The 14,095-nt window shown below is 31.6% G+C and overlaps 1 protein-coding gene across 1 annotated transcript in view; it reads right to left on the reverse strand.

Annotated features, from left to right (window-relative positions):
- The window catches only part of LOC143079375 (syntaxin-16-like), a 28,630-nt gene extending 15,533 nt beyond the window's left edge, over positions 1 to 13,097 (reverse strand). Inside the window, exons 1-7 of the mRNA XM_076254660.1 lie at positions 12,858 to 13,097; positions 10,266 to 10,360; positions 6,784 to 6,836; positions 4,761 to 4,867; positions 2,889 to 3,051; positions 891 to 1,000; positions 59 to 202 (exon numbers count right to left, since the gene is read on the reverse strand). Coding sequence (XP_076110775.1) covers positions 59 to 202; positions 891 to 1,000; positions 2,889 to 3,051; positions 4,761 to 4,867; positions 6,784 to 6,836; positions 10,266 to 10,360; positions 12,858 to 12,938 — 753 coding nt within the window. The 5' untranslated portion in view covers positions 12,939 to 13,097. The remainder of the gene's footprint in view (positions 1 to 58; positions 203 to 890; positions 1,001 to 2,888; positions 3,052 to 4,760; positions 4,868 to 6,783; positions 6,837 to 10,265; positions 10,361 to 12,857) is intronic.
- Between the last annotated feature and the right edge of the window lie 998 nt (positions 13,098 to 14,095).

Here is a 14,095-nt window from a genome sequence, read left to right on the forward strand (position 1 = left end):
ATCTTTAAATATTTCATTCAGATCTGTTATAGACTGTACTATCTGTTAGTACACTAACCTGATCTACAACCATAGTAGCTAAATCTTTAAATATTTCATTCAGATCTGTTATAGACTGTACTATCTGCGCTATTTCTTTCTCTCTTTGTTTAACATGTACTGTATTATCTTCAACCATGTGTAATTGTGACGAAGTAAAACCCTTCAATATATAAATAAATCTTTATCATTCAACTAGATTCAATCTTTTTGAAAATGTCCAGTCAACTATTGGTCATGGCAAAAGTGTATATGTGTATTTATAAACCAGTTTCATGACATCATGTGTATGATTTCTTACACTAGTGAAACTTTTCTGTAAGTGTGAATGAAATGTTTAACCTGGACATAATGTAATGAGCATTTTACTGGAGCTATAAGTATTTAAGATTGTTTTTACAATTTTTAATATTCATCTTTTGTACATGTCGTAAATGTATATTGTACTTCTTCGTTCAACTGAAACTATATTTGCATGTGTTGTAAACTCTGATTGATTGAATAAGAAGTGTGACCAGTAATATAGACGTCATTGGCCATTTTTTAAACAATATCATTCATTCAAAGTGCATAAAGGGAAGTCAGCAAACATTACAAGCTCCTACCGACAAAAGCCTCTTGGACTTCTATCTATAAAAAGGAAGATTTAAGTATAAAATGCCGCAGGTTATACATGAAGTGATTCATTGGCAAACTTATAAAGCAAGAATCCGTATCATTTCATAAACTAATTCTTTTTTATTTATAAAATAAGATTTTTATTAAGCCTTTGTTATTTTGCTTCTATAGGAATCATCAAACACAACTCTAACATTGTCTAAATGATGACGTAGATAGCTTCCCTCCATTACCTTGTCAAATACATCTTCAAAAGGTTCTATTTCCTCCATAAATGACCCTGAGCTTGGACCTATATTTGTATCAAAAAATTCTCTAGATCTTTCTTCTCTACTTTTTATTTCTGAAATGAAAAATGAAGAAATTGTTCACTTTTGAATAAATATAGAACAAGAATGTGTCCATAGTACATGAATGCCCCACTCGCACTATCATTTTCTATGTTCAGTGGACTGTGAAATTGGGGTCAAAACTTTAATTTTGAATTAAAATTAGAAAGATCATATCATAGGGAACATGTGTACTAAGTTTCAAGTTGATGTAACTTTAACTTCATCAAAAACTACCTTGACCAAAAACTTTAACCTGAACTTCGCACTATCATTTTCTATGTTCAGTGGACCATGAAATTGGGGTCAAAACTATAATTTGGCATAAAATTAGAAAGATCATATCATGGGGAATAAGTGTACTAAGTTTCAAGTTGATTGGACTTCAACTTCTTCAAAAACTACCTTGACCAAAAACTTTAACCTGAAGCGGACGGACGAACGGAGGCACAGACCAGAAAACATAATGCCCCTCTACTATCGTAGGTGGGGCATACAAATACAGTTTTCTCCAATTAGAACTATTTCTTACTTGTGACACTCAGAGCTGTCTGCAGTTGATGTAAATACTTTCATTTATTGATATCCATTTATCTTTAAATTCATGACTTAAAAAAATCTTTAAACATTGAAATAATATGTGATTAATAATGAATCCACATTCCACAGTTTATCTTGATTGATTTTTCTACCTTTCATCAAAAAGACAAAAGTCAAAATAAAAAACAGCAATAAAAGCAATGCTTGTCTGATAAGAACATTACTAGTATTGAATATTTCAATTGTGCACAGGTGAGGTTTTCATATTCCAATATTTAAGGTGGATCAGGTTTGTTCGACGGCGCAAAATTTCATGCAAGAATTACAATACACACGAAAAGTATGTGTCGTAAATTCAATAATATTTTCTAAAATATTTTGATTGATTAGAAATATTAACTCATTGTAGTTATGTCCTTCAAAAAATATTATCGTTATTATGTGTATCTCTGAAAGACTCAAAATGACATTTCACCCAATTTCACCATTTTCCCGCCACAATTTGGGTTTTAAGGCAAAATATTTTTTTTCTTATTGGTGACCTATGTTTTTTATTTGCTCATTGTTTGAAGCTATATTTCAGTTTTGGACCAAGTGTCATAGAAATTTTTTCGATATTCCGATAAAAATATGTCAACACCTCTATATTCCCTATCATTTCATTGAAAAATAGTACGTTTTACACACCTGTTTAAAAGTAAAATTTTGAGCTTAAATGGTCAGTGACCCCATATTTTTTTTCGACCACTTTGTTTCACTTTCTGTAAAGAATAAAATAACCACAAATACGGCACTTCTGATAGAAACTTCGAATACGCCCGAGCCACCTTAAGATGCCAAATTTTTTGAGTTTATTTTATTACAAATGTACAGTTTCTTGGTTTGACTAAAACTGACTCATTAATTAAGTTACAAGTAAGGAACTGTAAATGTGTAATACTGTATGACATAACCAGATGAAGATCTGTATCAGTCAACAAGAAGCTCTGACTTTTAGCGGCGAAGAAAAACTTAAAAGGTTTCAGTGAAAACAATAAAAACAAAGTAATAGGACAAGTTTACATGACTTTGTCATATTACTATTTATACAATTGTGTTCTTGTATTTATTTTAGGGATGTTCTATAAAAATATACATGGGACCCAGGGAAGGCACTTCCAAATTTGAACAATGGTAGGGTGTCATCTATGTTTTTGTATAGTGGAAATGTAAGTGAAAATTTAATTTGCCTCAATAGATGGTTACCCCATTTTAATGTGCCTTCCCTGGATACCATGGATGTTTTAATGGAACAGCCCTAAGTCATCAGTATCTGTATCATAGCATTTTTTTGTGTACCTATCAAAAGACAAAACAACTTACTTCTAAGGTAATCTGATTGTGTTTTTCTAAAATTTAATGACATATCTTGTAGTGATCTGGCCACAGATGATACTATATTTTTGGCTAGTCTTTTTTCTTGTTCTGTTCCATGGTTTCCTTTGTGACTTATTCTCTGAACTGTTATTTGACATCTGGTAAACATCTGCAAGAAAACAAAAGTTTTACTCTTGATTCTATATTATATGTTGGATATCAATTTCCATGTATTTGTATGGCTAAAACCAGGAATTTAAATGAGCAACAGAGTACAAATTATCTCAGAATTTAACTAAATCATGAAATCAAATATCCACAAAAAAATCTTTTTTTTTCTCATGAAAATTATTACCCTTGAAAAATAAGTGAATTTAAGAATGAAATATTTTGAATGTTTTGAGAAAAAACTGTGCTGTTTGGATGATACAAGCAACTATTCTTTGGTACAGTATTGTTTAACCCTTACCCTGCGGTACCCATCATATGACAGGAGTACCCAGACCATCGTTATTTGGCTCCAATGGCGTTCCATATTTTTAGAAGTCAGCTTTATGATACTTATTTTGAAAGTTATGCAGGTTCAATCAACCTGAGGATATCTAAAGTCATGTTTCTCATGTATGAATTGCGTTTTGTGGCAATTTGAGCACAAATACTGACTTGGCAAATTGAAATCGGATGAAACTAGGTTTTCTGGAGGGATGGGCTTCTCTTCTGTGTCTTACACAGGAAGTCCAGAGGCCTAAAACTTGCAAAAATAGTGCAAACCCGCAGGCATATAACTACTGATCGTAATTATTATTGAAATACGCATAGGAAAAGATAACTTCTGGTTTCAGGTCCATTTGAAATCAAAAATCGGAAAAAATCGTGAAATTCCGTATCTTTGGTCGAAATGACCTTCTGTAGACTGCTGAACCAGATCAAATTCACTCCCACCTAACAGTTGCTGGGGTCAATTTGTTAACTTGGCTCCACTCTACATGCAGACTACAGCTGGATACCTTTACCTGATGACCAACTTTAGGGCAAATTCCCCCCCCCCCCCCTCCTGTCTCCTCACCCCCAACCATCCCGCCCCTTGATCACTTACATTAGATTTAAAGGAATCAATATGCTTCAGCAGCAGGGTTAAGTTCATTTGCATATTTTTGCAAATAAACGAAAATGAGACATTTTCTGAAAACAATTCAGCATGGTAAGTGTTAATATTATTTGGAAAACAACTGTCTTCCGACTATCTACTACAGCTAATGATTTAGCAAGAGTTTTTTTCTGTTCTGTTCTGATTTTTTTTATATACCTTCTGATATTCCACTGCACGAGATTTTTTATTTCTGATAAATTTATCCACAAAATGTGTATGCCTTGACCATGGTAGTTAATAGCTAGACACTGGTCTAATTGTTGAAATTTAAGTGCCAATCTGCCTAAGAATCAGGCATTGGTGAAAACATGACAAACAAAAACCCACTCAAGTTGACATTAATTTATGTTCAAATTGTATAATGGTGCACGAATATAACATTCGTTTCCTTTTCTTGTTCTGGTAATTCAAGATATAATTTAGTTGAAATGCACTAGAAAATAAAAATTAAGGGGAGCTAACTCCATAATTTGCTATCATTCTAACCAAAAGTTATCTGGAGATTTCTCGAATTACCAGACACGCAGAAACAAAAGACCTACCATTTCTAACTCAGGATGAGGATAACTTCAAAATAGGACGGTTAGGTCGGTGGGTTTTTTCGGCCATGTTTTGAAATTTTTCTAAATTGCCTGATTCTTACAAAGACTGGCACTTAATTGTCTTTGTTTTTTTGTGTCATTTGGTTTGTATTCCAAATCTCTTTTAATTTATACAAGGAAACAAACCTGTGTAATATCTTGTGTCATTATTTCTATAGCATGTTCCTCCTGTACATTATCATCTAATGTTGGTCTGTTTAAATGTCTGTCATGGAGTGTTGCAAGTTCCTTCACTAAAAAATCAAATATATGCAGCTTTATATAAGGTTTCATCTAACAATGATTATGCATACTGTCAATTTCAGAAATTATTGCAAAATTTATTAAAATAGCTATTTTGACTTGACCAACCAAAATTCGAGATAAATTGTTGTGAAATCTCTTTCTTATTATCCAAAGTGCCAAATCTAAAAGTGCTTGTAAGCACTGAATGGTAAATATTGCTTTAAACTATAAGTGGGAACTTAAATTAAATATTGAATTGTATAAAGCATTGGTTGTATTTCAACTACCATTCTGGACAAAGACAGATAACTCTGAAATTTTAAAGACAACTTAATCAATGACATCATTGATATTTTTAGAATAGATATTTGGTCAGGCCTCGACAATAAAGCTTGTCCGATTGTCTGGTACCAGAGGGGAAAAAGGTGGGACAAGTAAAAGCTGTATCAAGCTTATCCGTTGGGACAAGTGCAATTATTCTGCAGAAAATAAATTTAATCCACCAAAGACTGATGATGACCAAAGTAATTATAAACAAAAAAACAAGAAAACAAATATTAATTTGACATGTTTCTGTATTCTGTTTATTCGAATGCAAAATCTTTTTCTTCAACATGTTTACACAGGCACTTGTCTCAGAATTTTTTTCCCCTATATACCTTAATATAATATTAGGTATATAAGGGGAAAAAATTCTGAGACAAGTGCCTGTGCATGTTTACTTACAATCGATAATTTCTAACTAGTTCTTTGTCAGGTACTTTTTAAAAGGTAAAAGTTATTCTATTCTCTGAAACCAGTCTTACTGATGGAATGATGCTAAGGTAACTTAATATGTCACCAGGACAGGTTTAGCTCCAAGTTAAATAGACAGTTTGGCACCGTAGGAGACATATTTAGTAGACATGATTGATAGACAGTTTGGCAAGGCAGGAGACATTTTGGGACCAAGACAAATCAAAAGTACCTCATTTTGCTACCTTATTCTGTTCCTTATAATAATTACCATATTCCTAATTTTTTCACAAAAATATTTTTTTTTTATTTACCATAATATTAAATCATATGATAAGTAAAAAAAAAAATACTTGTAATATGGTTACCTATAGTTGTTAATTTCTGTGTCATTTGGTCTCTTGTAGAGAGTTGTCTCATCGGCAATCAGACCTTATCTTCTTCTTTTTATTGATTGCATTTGAATCAACTTTTTTCAACTTCAAAAGAAACCAGGATACAAATCCAATGATTGTACAGGCCTATCAGATGGTGCCTCATGTGCAGAATCTGATGAGACTAGCATTGATGAAAACTAGTACCCAAGTCCTGTGACATGACTAGATTCAGTTGTACTTGACTCATATTTTTGAAAAGTATTTCAAAAGAAATACATCAAATTCTGTTCTATTGTTTAAATTCGTTTTGTTCCTTTAATCAACTTAAGATGTAAAAAGGTTATTTTTAATAAAAATGTTTTGGACAAGTAACAATTTCATTCGGACAAGTAAGTTTTGGTATGTACTTGTCCTACTGGACAAGTTGAAAAAAATTTTATTGTAGAGGCCTGTTGGTTCATATGCCTTGCAAAAGTTATGTAATTTTCTAGACAAGTATAACATCATTTTGTGCCTTGAATATCTGAGCATATATATATCATTGATAAATTTCTGGTAATGTTCAAGAATAGGATGTATAGAATGTGATGATCAATGCACTATATTATGTGAATCTCAAAAGGTAGTGATAAACCTTGGAAGACTTGGATATCAAGTCAGTACCATAGGGTTTTGGTAGCATTTCATGCAATCTTTACTCAAAAATATAACAAATGAGAAAAGGATACCTTTGCAGCAAATTGCTTTTTAAATAGTTGATTTAATTGAATCTTCATATGTAAATTGAAATCTGATATAATCTGTCTACTTACTTTTAGTTTTGATTTTTGTCATTTCAAATTGTACCTCTTCTACACCATCTACCCTGCAAAAATAATGTGTAACATTTATTACATCATGTTGTACAAGTATAAGGGGGGTATGAATGCCCCTTATTGTCATGCATCAAATTGTTAAAATTTTACAGTTATTTGTCAAAATATCCTAATCATGATTCGTCAGACTCACAGGTCAAAAATAATTATCTTAACTGTTATTTTGAAGAAAAAAAACATGATTCGTCACAATTAGTCAATATTTTAAATTGTCCAAAGAAAGTGTACATTTTATCGTCTGGCACCAAACATTACGGTTGTCATTAGGCAAGAATTTTTACCGTAATTTGTCCATTAATCATAAACATTAACTTGTTGGCTGCTGCAGGGCCATCTTGTCATAACTCTAGAAATTGATTCAATGTTCATGATGTTTGAAGGATTCCAAAATCAAAAGCAAAATTTTTTTACTTGTTCATCGTTTTTTGTTTGTTTTTTTTACTTGAAAAGTTGAGTAAACAGTATTTTTATCTTTATCCGGTTATAATATGGGCTATTAATAATGTGAAAGGGGTAGTTGGCTATAATTTTTGTGATGAAAGTATCATGTGTAACTTAAGGAAGTTTAATTCATATAAATATGCATTAACACATACATTAACACATAAAAATGTACCAACTAACAAATCATTTGGTCATGTTTGTTATTGAAAGTAAAGTCTTCGTTGTTGCAGTTTGTCTTGATCTTATGTTGTTTATACATATTTAGTGTTAAATAACAGTCATGGATAATACTTGTACAAGTCATGCTTATTTGCTTTAGGAAGTAAGAATCATTTACTTGTATAAGTCAATTATAAGATTTAGTTTTCGTTTTAAAGTTTGAATAATCTCCCTTGAATGATCGGCAATTTACAACCAGGTGCTCCGCAGGGCGCAGCTTTATACGACCGCAGAGGTCGAACCCTGAACAGTTGGGCAAGTATGGACAAAACATTCAAGCGTGATACAGCCCTGAATTTGGATTGTGATCAAATTTTTGACATTATATGTTTTTTTTTACACAAAACATGTCAAGATTTTACAAATCAATTAAAGATTTCTTCAAACTTTTTAAATCTAAAATTAAATAGTTGACACAGCATAGGTTTCTGACACAGAATGAATGTGGTCTAATGAACTTAAAAGTTTTTTTTTTGCCTTTGAGCAATTCACTATGCTGTTGAATATTAATCCTCTCAAAAAAATGTTTGAAGAAATTTTCTTTTTATTTATGAAATCTGATATGAGAAAAATTTAAACCCCCCCCCCCTTTTTTTCACATCCCCGTTTCCCTTTTTCCAAAACTGATATCAATTCAAATTTCTAATGGAGTTTGCAACAATAACTACTCTTTTAAATACATCATAAGATATTAAAATGTAAAATAAAGTGCTTGTTATCACTGAATGGTAAAGATTGGTTGGTAGTAAAAGTGAATATACATTGTTTATTGTATAAAACAATAAAAAAAACTTCATCAGCAACATTTTATATTGGCAAATTTCCAATGAAGTTATTTACATAAAGTTATTGGCAAATAAAAATAGAAAATGACATCATAGTCATGTCTGGCAAATGTCCAACATACATTATCTAAAAACATTTTAGATAAGATAAGGAAAAAAAGCTTCATCAGCAACATTTTATATTGGCAAATTTCCAATGAAGTTATTTACATAAAGTTATTGGCAAATAAAAATAGAAAATGACATCATAGTCATGTCTGGTAAATTTCCAACATATATTATCAACTACTATTCTATACAAAGAAAGATAACTCCAATTGAAAATTAATTGCTATTGCACAATATTGTGCAATTAGATATTTCTTGCTATTGTGCAATACTGTGCAATTGAAAATTTCTTGCTATTGCACAATACTTGATATGGAATCCTGATTTGGACCAACTTGAAAACTGGGCCCATAATCAAAAATCAAAGTACATATTTAGATAAAGCATATCAAATAAGCCCAAGAATTTAATTTTTGTTAAAATCAAACTTAGTTTAATTTTGGACCCTTTGGACGTTAATGTAAACCAATTTGAAAACGGGACCAAAAATTAAGAATCTACATACACAGTTAGATTTGGCATATCAAAGAACCCCATTTATTCAATTTTTGATGAAATCAAACAAAGTTTAATTTTGGACCCCGATTTGGACCAACTTGAAAACTGGGCCAATAATAAAAAATCTAAGTACATTTTTAGATTCAGCATATCAAAGAACCCCAAGGATTCAATTTTTGTTAAAATCAAACTAAGTTTAATTTTGGACCCTTTGGACCTTAATGTAGACCAATTTGAAAACGGGACCAAAAATTAAGAATCTACATACACAGTTAGATTCGGCATATCAAAGAACCCCAATTATTCAATTTTTGATAAAATCAAACAAAGTTTAAATCTGGACCCTTTGGGCCCTTTATTCTTAAACTGTTGGGACCAAAACTCCCAAAATCAATACCAACCTTCCTTTTATGGTCATAAACCTTGTGTTTAAATTTCATAGATTTCTATTTACTTATACTAAAGTTATGGTGCGAAAACCAAAAAAAATGCTTATTTGGGTCCCTTTTTGGCCCCTAATTCCTAAACTGTTGGGACCTAAACTCCCAAAATCAATACCAACCTTCCTTTTGTGGTCATAAACATTGTGTTTAAATTTCATTGATTTCTATTTACTTAAACTAAAGTTATTGTGCGAAAACCAAGAATAATGCTTATTTGGGCCCTTTTTTGGCCCCTAATTCCTAAACTGTTGGAACCAAAACTCCCAAAATCAATCCCAACCTTTCTTTTGTGGTCATAAACCTTATGTCAAAATTTCATAGATTTCTATTTACTTAAACTAAAGTTATAGTGCGAAAACCAAGAAAATGCTTATTTGGGCCCTTTTTGGCCCCTAATTCCTAAAATGTTGGGACTAAAACTCCCAAAATCAATCCCAACCTTCCTTTTGTGGTCATAAACCTTGTGTTAAAATTTCATAGATTTCTATTCACTTTTACTAAAGTTAGAGTGCGAAAACTAAAAGTATTCGGACGACGACGACGACGACGACGACGCCAACGTGATAGCAATATACGACGAAAATTTTTTCAAATTTTGCGGTCGTATAAAAACTAAATTATCAAGTTTTTGGAGGTCATAACATTCATGAAACTTGTATATATTTTATCTGGTTTAATAACATTTAAAAGCCTCTATCTGGAGAAATGCAGTAGTGTACATAGAAATCTATTGCACCAAGGATGTTCAAACTTCAGGAAATGCCTTCTAAAGTAGAGGAGGCTTCTAAACTACAGATCAGTCTTGATGTGAACCTTTTATAGTTATTTTGTCTATACCTTACAGATAAGCATTGTTAACTTGCTATTGTAAAGATGTCTATAAAAAAAATTATCTAATAAATAAATTGTTAGTCGTGCTTACCATTCTGGAGGCAATCTTGATGATTTTGTATTAATACTGCCCATTTCCATATCAGAAGCTGCATTTGAAACAAGTGCCATCCGGTCATCATTAACCTAAAATTATATGTTTTTGATGTCTGAACATGCACTTTAATCATTGTAAAAATTTACTAATAAATAAACAAGTTCTCAATTTTTTTATACTGCATGTTTGCATGGCTGTTCTTATCACATTTGTGTATTGCCATCATGATCAAGACCCAACAAATAATTTCAGAGAGGTTATAATCAAGGAAAAAAACAATAGGCAACAATTTTTATTTGTGTGGTGATGAATTTTAAGTAATTAATTGCAAGGCTGTTCAGAACATGTAAGTGTTTGTTGGTTTTGAAAGATATGCATCTGTGTGTGTTGCTTTTTACTTTGGGATACTGTTTCAATTTCAAAAGATAAACAATATTTAGTTTTTTTGTATGGTAATTGTAATACATTGTAAGTTGTATTATAATGATAATTAAGGGCAAAATACAATGATGTACAGACAGATTGAAGGCTAATAGTTTAACAAATGTTTAATGTAATTACTTCAATATTTACATTATTAAACCAGCTCCTCTTGTTTTGCTTTCAAAATGTAAATAATGGCAAACAATCAAATCAGGATTATGGACAGACCTTAGACAAACAGAAACAGGGGAAAGCGGGACTGTGGGCACCCATTTGACCTGGATTCTATCATAATTCATCTTTATATTTCCCCACTGACTCAGTTACAACTTTTAACTATCATGGCATCATGATGTGCATTTGCAATAGTAGTTTAAGCATGTTAAGAAATCAGCTGTGTTCTCCTTGCACAGCCAAGCACTTGTTTCTGTCAATGGGGGATTTACTATCCACATGTGTACGAAAAAGATAGTAAACCCCCATTTACAGAAACAAGTGCCTGTGACCCCTTGCCTTGAATTTCACAAAACATGTATAACAATGTATAAAGAATTCAAATTAAGGCACTTGATATAACTCAATCTAAAACTGAACCGTATAATACATGTAACTTGTTCTTTGTAAATACTGTAAGTCATAGAACCAGCTGAATTAATTGATTGGTTATTGGTTGCTTAACGTCCAGTGGAAAATATTTCATGCATGTTCTGAATGTTCCAGACCAGAAAAAGTTATCACTTAATACAATCGGTAGGTCTTTTAATAGAGGCCATTCTGGATGAAGGTTGGGGAAATTTTGACTGCCACTGGAAAATGAGGGCATATTCCGTGCAACTGGCCACCTGTAGCTAAGGACTCCTCAAAGAGTTGTTGCAAGGTTCTTAACATGCAGAGAGCGTGGCATCCTCTCTACATGAGGCATCAGATGTAACATCCACATTCTAACCGGACTTTGCTGCAAACTTGTTTATCCCCCACAGCCTTTTTATATATTATATTGCATAGGTTGTCTCATCAGTCAGGGGACTTACTGAAATAAGTGAAATAAGTGATTTTTAAATCACTTATTTGAGTAGCAAATTCGAGGTTTTGTCACAAATTGGGATTATGTAGTTTTTTCAAAATTTTAAACACATAGGTTTAAATAATATCTTTTAATTAGTAAAATTAAAAAAAAATGAACTTTTTGCTTCTTTTAAGTAGCAAGGTTTATGCCTTTGATGCTATCATTTAGCTGAAAATTCTAATTTAGTTGAAAAAATGCTATAATAATGGCTTTACATAATGAACTGATACTTTCAGTATTTTCAGAAGATTTTTCCCAGCAGTGGGAGTATTTTTCCTGTGAAGTTCAAGGTTTCATCTTTCAGATAATGTAATAAAATTCTACTGTTCGCGATAAAAATTTCACTATTCAAGGTGTTGAAATAAGTGGGGGTTATTAAAAGAATGATACTTAAAGAAGTGATTTTTGGGAAGGAAATTGAGGTCTGATACTTAAACAAGTGATTTTTATGTCATTATCCTAGATTCAGTACAAGGTCATCACCTGAAATGACCTGGTCATCCTAGACAACACAGATGTTGGTTCTGATAAGTTTAGAAACATAATTAGTCCCTGGATCATTAGTATTCTATATTTAAAGCTACAATAAAATTAAATCACTTCTTCTAGTGATTAAATTGTACTAAATGTACTTAAATAGGTGATTATTAAAGAAAGACAACTCTAACTTCCAACCTTTATGGAAATAATGTTACTTGAATCAGTGATTTAAAAAATCACTTATTTAACATGTTTAAGTAAGTCCCCTGACTGCTCATTGGCCATGTTTTAAATTTTCCATGTTGCGTTGTTTGTACTATTACTTGTCTATTTGTCGTTTTCTTTTTTGGCCATGGCATCAGTTTATTTTCAATCTATGAGTTTGAATGTCCCTCTGGTATCTTTCGCCCCTCATACCACATCTTCTTATGTCTTATATATATAACATACATTGCAATGAAGATCTCTCAAGTTTGAATATAATGAGTATATAAAAGTTTTTGTTGGAGAAAACAGACATACATGAAAATTAGTAGTATCAAGGATTGAATAGTAAGTCTTACTATACAAATCCTTGGAAGTATTAGTTTGTTTTCTTGAATCTATTGATTTCTTACATGTTCAGAAAACATATGACGACTTTGTAAAGCATTGTTTCTCATCAGAATGAAAACCTCTGTTAAACTTCGTGTTGCCATTTTAATGTTTACTCTTTAGTGTTTTTCTACTACAGAAAATCTTTGAAAAGCCGGCTACTGTCAAATTTTAGGAAACTGTTTTCATCCAATCCATCATCCGCAGTAAATAAGTCTTGTTTGCTTCTCACAAGGTTTACTCCGGTGCTCCGTAACACGTATTGGTCGACTTGTTTATCGAAATCTAAATAGATATAACTTAAGACCATGTAAAACTGTCCATCATAAAATAATATCTCCTCAACATTGTTTAATGTATCAATAAAAGGATTTAGAAAAATATAAAAATCGTTTCTATTGTAATTGCATATCCCTCCTATGCAGGAGCACCATAGTAGATCATAGTACTGTTGCAACAAATATAATTGAGCGTTTAAATAGTAATTGGGAATGGTCAGGTGGTCATATTTTGTGTTTTCTGATTCTCAATTTGTAAGAAAAAACTAATTTTGAATCCAGATTTTAAGCCTGTTTTTGGCTCTTTCAGCAGGTTGTTGCTACTGTTGACACATTCCAAATTTCCTTTTTTAATTTTATTTTTGATATTTAAATCATAGGACTTGTAGCAACTTTGCTTTTAATAAAAGTTTTATGTTGTTTAATAATAATGATTACACGTTTATCTCATTTTTTTATATAATATAACCAAGAAATTTCCAGTCTTATAGTGCATGTAAAATTTTGAAGAAAAAAAAATGAAAGCATTGAAAAACTGAGAAAAAAAATGTTTGCGCATTGCAAGAGAAAATAACCAAACTAAAGGTAAAAACCATTACCACCCTCCTCTACACTTGAAGTTAAATGGGTGCTCCATTTGAATAATATATATACTGTATGGTACATAATGATTCACACACAGCTGCATAAACTGTACCATATTTAATCACTTACCTTTTATCTATAATTAAAGGCTATAAAATCACCCGTAGGTATGTAGTTATTCATTCACTCTTTAATCTAACTTTTTTAATGGATTGGTGTTTATTTTTCATTGGCTTTTTAACACATCCTTCTTTGATGATGACTATAAATCAAAGTGATGGAAATCACTCATGGAAAGATTAGAGGAGTAGTTTGAGTCATTTCATATTAAGGTATGGTGGGGGGGAAAATGAACATTTATAAAGCACTATTTCTGAAAATTGCATTTACAGCAGGTC

Source organism: Mytilus galloprovincialis, chromosome 6, assembly GCF_965363235.1.
Source record: "Mytilus galloprovincialis chromosome 6, xbMytGall1.hap1.1, whole genome shotgun sequence".
In the NCBI taxonomy this organism is placed as follows: domain Eukaryota; kingdom Metazoa; phylum Mollusca; class Bivalvia; order Mytilida; family Mytilidae; genus Mytilus; species Mytilus galloprovincialis.